Raw genomic sequence first — 5,762 nt, 5'->3', positions numbered from 1 at the left:
TATATATGTATTAAAAAAGTATTTTACAACTGTCTTTTTCTTCAACCTATCAGCAAGGACTAAAGGTGGTGAGATCAAATTGTTGGGAGAGATGATGAGAAGGGGGAAGAACTGGTAAGGAGAATCAGAGTCTGAGTAGTAGATCAAATGCATGTGAGATGTAATTCATTCTCAATTATCCTCTAAGCTTTTTGAGATATTGCATATGGCCATCTCCTTTAGCACTCCTGTTTCACCTGAAAGCTACTGGCTTTAGAACTGAGACGTCTGTGTGAAGGATATGGTGTCAGACTTATCTACAGCAAAGCCTCCGTTGACATACGAGGTCTTGGTCTCTGTTTCATCATTATCAAGAATTGTTGTTTCCAGGGCAAAAGGATTGATTATGTTAACTTTAGAGGCGACATCCATCTGTTCCAGCTCATTTTTAGAGAGCTTCTCCACTATCCCTGTACCAAAGGCATCTCCCAAGACATTCACCATTGTTCTGAATCGATCCCTGTGGAATAAAAATGTTGTCAGACAATCATTCTGTATGTTACTTAGAAAATCCTTTTAGTAAAAGTAAGCTACTCCAGCAAATGCAGAGTTGTTTTATTCCCAGTGCAGATTTGGGGTAATTCTGCAATTAACAGAAAAAAATCTTGTAGAACAAGAAACAGCATTTTCCCCACATGTATTTGAAAAAATGTGGCATCGCTTCCATGACAAATTACTTTGTACAGGGTGTGCAGAACTGCAAGTCACATGACTAGTCTGTTAGAGCAGTAATCACACTGCTGTGCACAGCCTTATGAAGTGTTGTAGGGTTCACTTCTCAGGCCCTGAAGTATGCTACACAGCTGGCTCTCTTTGTGATGAGACTGCTTTTGTTGGCAGGAGACTGTAGGGTGCAGCAGAAAAGTTTGCATCACACCTTTTGTCTTTCTAACAGTCACTCCCTCAGCCAGAGGAGTGCCTAGCCCAGTATCTTCAGTATTCTGGCCCAGACCCTGGAAATGGAAAAGGCTATCTTCTGTTAGCTTCTCGTTGCCAAAGGGCTGAAGTACAAAGTTGTACTAAACAAGTCACTTAAAGGAACAGGATACTTCTGTACTGCTGATTTTTCTCCCAACAGAAATGTGACTTGCAGGCTTTAAAAATTTGCCACTACTTGTCAGAGAAGTAACAAACCCATGCAATATAGCAAAGTTTGAAAATTGGCATGGAAGTAAGGTAGGGACAGTGAAAGGTCATGCTTCCCTGTTTTTCTTTGCATATACACAGCACTGCAAGGGCTTTGTGGCAGAATGAACTGCTTTGTCTGTTCAGAGATGTTGAGGTGGATTCACAAACAGAAGGGATTGCAGAAACTATAGTGATGTGAATCAGTATGTCTCATATACGTATTCTTCTAGTACAATTGCTGAACTCCAGTGCTAGAACGTGCCCATGAGTTCTCCATGTGGAAAGGAAATACATGGTGAGAAAAGGAGTACAGTAAAATTCTAGTAGGATCAGTGTGGCAAGTGAGGAAATCAACAGCGCTGGAAACTGTTCCTTCATAATACTTCTCAAAATTTTTCTATCTTCATTAAAAACATGGAAATGCTCCTTAAGCCTATGTAATAAAACCTTGTTAAGTTCAGAATTAACTAAACGACTGTTAATGAGCCACTACTAGCAGGCTGTAAAATAATACATTTTAAGCAATAAGTAGCAAAGGTGAAAATGTTAATAATCTATGTGGTATCATGATGTGTATTCCATCTGCTGAGGTGCAAAATACACTGGCAATGATCCCTGGTATGTGAAATTAATCTTTAATTTGCTTTACACAGCAAGTCCCTTAACCTGAAAAATATTTCCATTAGAATCAGAAACAGCTTGAATTTGTTGTCTGTTTCTTGGTGGAACAGGTAGCTTCCATGTATTTGTACTGTGCCTACAAATCACAAATCGTGGACTTTCAAAGTGGAGATGAGATCAGATCCATAAAGTTACGATTACTATGAGAAATAGGGAATTACTGTCCTCTCTCTTTCTCTCACTCCCATAAAAGGGAGGGCATAAAATAAAATTATTAAGACATAGATTAAAACAAAGAAAATTAAATATGTCTCTCTGCAACACATTGTTAGGTTGTGGAATCCTCTCCACAGGACTTACGGAATTCTAAAAGTTTATATGGGTCCAAAAAGCAATGAGGCATTCATGGAAGAAGAAGAAAACTGTTGACAACTGTTAAATCAAGAACCACCTCTAGCTCAGGTACTCTGTGAGCTGCAATATGCAGGAGGCTAGGAGAGTACTTTGGGAAAAGAACCAATATACATTTGCTCTGTTCTTACACTCTTCTTTAGATACCTGCTCTGAGCCAGTGGTTTGTACAGATCTTCACCATCCATTACAAAACTAAATGCCCACTGTGAAAAGAAGAGACCTGGAGAAAATGAAGTGATTGTGGAGCACAGCAAACAAACCTATTAGACTCTGTTGCAGATAGCTGATAGGGAGAATGTACTTGTAGCTGGAGCTGTTTCGTTTAGAGCAATTACGTTTATACAGAAACTGAATTGATTCTTGGATCCATTCAACACCCCTAGTTTTACGGAGTGTAACTTCTCTTGACAGCTTGCAAAACTGAGTTTTATAATCAAATAAATTATATCTATATGTCAAATACATAGGTTGCTGCCAGAAATCCTTCAACAAAATTATTGGAAAGTGGGTGGGAGCAACGGGAATGCATTTACCTTGAGTGTAAATATGAACCTAAGAAGAAGATATGCAGAGACTATGAAATAATTGAGATCTCTGCATTGATATCAGTGAAATATCATACATATTGAGTTACTGCAAGTGAACAAGCCCTTGGCCTAAGCACTAAAATTCACACAGTTTATGAGGCAAAAAAGCTTCATCACAAACTAAAGTTATATTTATTGTGAATTTTATTATTCTTTCCCAGTGAATCAGGAACAAAACTGAATGCTGATGTGCTTCTAAACTCCAGAACACACTCTGTGATTCTTTTGGCTTTTGCAAGAGTAGCAGAGAAGCATCTCATTGTAAGTTAAACAGAAAAGATTTCTCGTGAAAATGCTTCCCTCCAGAAATAGCTGCTTAATGGAACTGAGGGGCTTTGATGTGCTCTGAGGCGAGATGGTTGGAATCAGGCATAAGGAATGCTTCCTGAGTTTGCATGTGTGTGCTTGTTGATCAAGGGGTTGGGTCTTCAGAAAATTCTCAGTGAAGAACAGCCCTATCAAAGTAATGCTGACAGCACAGACCCACGTACAGCCCACCATGCGTGTGCATGTGGAGTCCAGGACGAGCCTGGGTTAGTGCATGTTCTGCTCCACTACCTCTTCACCAGTGTATGGATTTTATGTGCTTTGTGGAAATCAGCTGAGAAGTTCTGCTTGTGGCTGCATTTGATTTTTGTGAATAGTGTATGAATTTAGCATAATATGGTGTCAGCAGACATTCCAGAGCCACTTCTTGGTACTGTCAAATTTGTCTTTCCTGAGTACTATGCTCATGATTCATTAATGCTGTGGTCACTATTTGAAGGTTGATAGCACCTCTGGATGTGAGGTTATTCACTGCCATCCCATGCAGTAGGGCTTCTCTCAGAATTAAAGCCACTAGTGTATCCAACTTGATATTGAACAAGCCTGGCCATAAGAAAAACCCTTCTCCAATTCCTGCAACAGCCCTAAATGACTTTGTTGCTTTCTTTCTCAGACATGTTCCCACACAACTTATGTAACATTAAAAAAAAAGGAAAAAGAATTAAATATCAAGTGCCTTAAACTTACAGAAGCCAGTCAACTGCAATGATCAGAGTAACATCATCAGCAGGCAGGCCAACGGCGCTCAGTACAATCACCATGGTGACAAGTCCGGCTTGAGGGACACCTGCAGCCCCGATGCTGGCTGCTGTAGCTGTGACACTAAATCCCAAATAAAGCCCAGAAAAGGCATTCAGAATACATGTTGCTCACAGAAATGCTATTTTCTGTCACAAACAGGCTTATTTCACTGCAAGAGAAAAGCCCCGATGTTCCAGCTTTCCTCTTGAATAGTATCTGCTCAAAGTCTGATGATAAGTTTATGGGACAAGCCATGTACAGATACTGTTACAGTTACACCGCAGAATAACAGGCAATGCATGACTAACAAGGAAACTGGACTAGAGGCCAAGTTGGGTCTGCAAGTGTTTGCAGTGGAAGAATAATGGCAACTTCGAAAACAACACTGTACACCAGCTGCCTGTTCTGGCCCATCCCATCTGCTCAAGAGGTTGCATAGGCAAGGCCTCAGACCAAGAAGTGACAATGTTTCTGTTACTTCCTGTGCTGCAAATGATAGTTTCAGCTTTCCCATGGTGTATCCAAAGTTAATGTAACATTCATTAAAAAAACCACCTCCAGAAAAATGTGTGTCATGGCTTTAGTCTTACCTAATGGTAACTATTTGGCCAATATCCAGTTCTAAGTCATTCAGTTGTGCAATAAATACAGCTGCTACTGCTTCATAAAGAGCTGTGCCGTCCATGTTGATGGTAGCTCCAACAGGAAGAACGAACCTGGTAATTCTTTTGTCGATTAAGTTTTTTTCTTCTGCACAGCGGAAAGTGACAGGCAAAGTTGCTGAACTGGCACATAGATAAACACACAAAGTAAGCACAGGCAACAGCGTACCATTTCCTTTATCCTTCCTTTTCCTCAGAGACTGATCTGCTCTAAGATTCAAATGGAGATCTAAGGCAGGCAGAAAGGCTTCACCACGAAAGTGAGAATTGGCTTTTAAAGCAAAGTAACTTTTGTTATCTCTTCTGATTATGGAAAGAATAACAAAGTCTTAGTTATCCTCAAAATTAAATGGTAAAATTGTCATGATACATGTAGTCACAGAAACAGTGCAACAGCTTAAACTCTAGCAAGTGTGTGACTAATGAACTGAATGGCAAAGAACTGTCTCCTCCCAGTAGGGGCAAACTCTTACCTGGTGTAAGGTCAGCACAATCTATAATGGCCCTTTGGGTACTACAGAAATAATGATGAGAGCAGTATTTCAATCTCCAGGGGATATAGAATTGTCCAGGTGAAATCAGGGTGTGCAAATATGTAGAAATAAGATCAGAGCACAACAATTGCTACCAAGAACATTACAGAAAAAAAATGTTTCTTTTGTTTACCTGGAAGAAATCATGAGGGCTGTAAGGAGTGCCTGAGCCATCCCCATGGCAAACCGAAAAGGATTTTTCCGTACTATTATTAAGTAGATCAGTGGCAGAATTACAGTGGAATGGATTGTCAGTCTGCAAAATGAAATGGACTAGTTAAACAAATGGATCCATCTCATTGCCTTGGTTTAATGAGACAGTGACAATAGTATCTAGTTCTGTCCTCAAGTACACTTATGAAATACTAAAGATGACTTCAGTGACACCTATGTTTAAAATTTAGAGTACACCATCTTAAAAAATGCAGACTAATGCTGTCCTACACTTTCTTTTGGAAGAAAGAGACATACTAATTGCCTCTCTTTCCAAAGTAGAAGAAGAATTAACTAATATACTAGAAATAATTTTATACTGATGAAGACGAGAAGACTAAAATAATAAATAATATTTAAACTGGTATACAGAGAGTGTTTTGATATACATGAAAACACTCCACTTTCCTTCCACACATAGAGACAAACTGGAAAAATAAACCAAATTATGTTTCTAAGTTTATCTGCCTTTATTTTAGAAAATGTTTTGGAATTAA

General features: G+C 39.2%; 1 protein-coding gene across 1 annotated transcript; it reads right to left on the bottom strand.

Moving 5' to 3' along the window:
* Positions 1-137: 137 nt before the first annotated feature.
* On the bottom strand, positions 138-5,297 carry LOC104460308 (excitatory amino acid transporter 3). Its single transcript, XM_010086279.1, has 4 exons — positions 5,186-5,297; positions 4,448-4,642; positions 3,804-3,938; positions 138-499 (listed from the first exon to the last, which is right to left on the bottom strand). Exons 1-4 carry the CDS (start codon positions 5,230-5,232, stop codon positions 253-255), a joined length of 624 nt encoding a protein of 207 aa, XP_010084581.1. The 5' UTR covers positions 5,233-5,297; the 3' UTR covers positions 138-252.
* Between the last annotated feature and the right edge of the window lie 465 nt (positions 5,298-5,762).

Source organism: Pterocles gutturalis, unplaced genomic scaffold (assembly GCF_000699245.1).
Source record: "Pterocles gutturalis isolate BGI_N339 unplaced genomic scaffold, ASM69924v1 C12316645, whole genome shotgun sequence".
In the NCBI taxonomy this organism is placed as follows: Eukaryota; Metazoa; Chordata; class Aves; order Pterocliformes; family Pteroclidae; genus Pterocles; species Pterocles gutturalis.
Note: the sequence above shows the minus strand (reverse complement) of the source record. Positions and strands in the feature narration are given on the sequence as shown.

Coding starts and splice junctions, on each gene's coding strand:
- LOC104460308 (XM_010086279.1), bottom strand. CDS start 5,232: ATGGGGATGGCTCAGGCACTCCTTACAGCCCTCATGATTTCTTCCAG. Junction 3,939..4,447: donor GGCCAAATAGTTACCATTAG/GTAAGACTAAAG, acceptor TTTGGGATTTAG/TGTCACAGCTACAGCAGCCA. Junction 500..3,803: donor ATTGCAGTTGACTGGCTTCT/GTAAGTTTAAGG, acceptor TTTATTCCACAG/GGATCGATTCAGAACAATGG.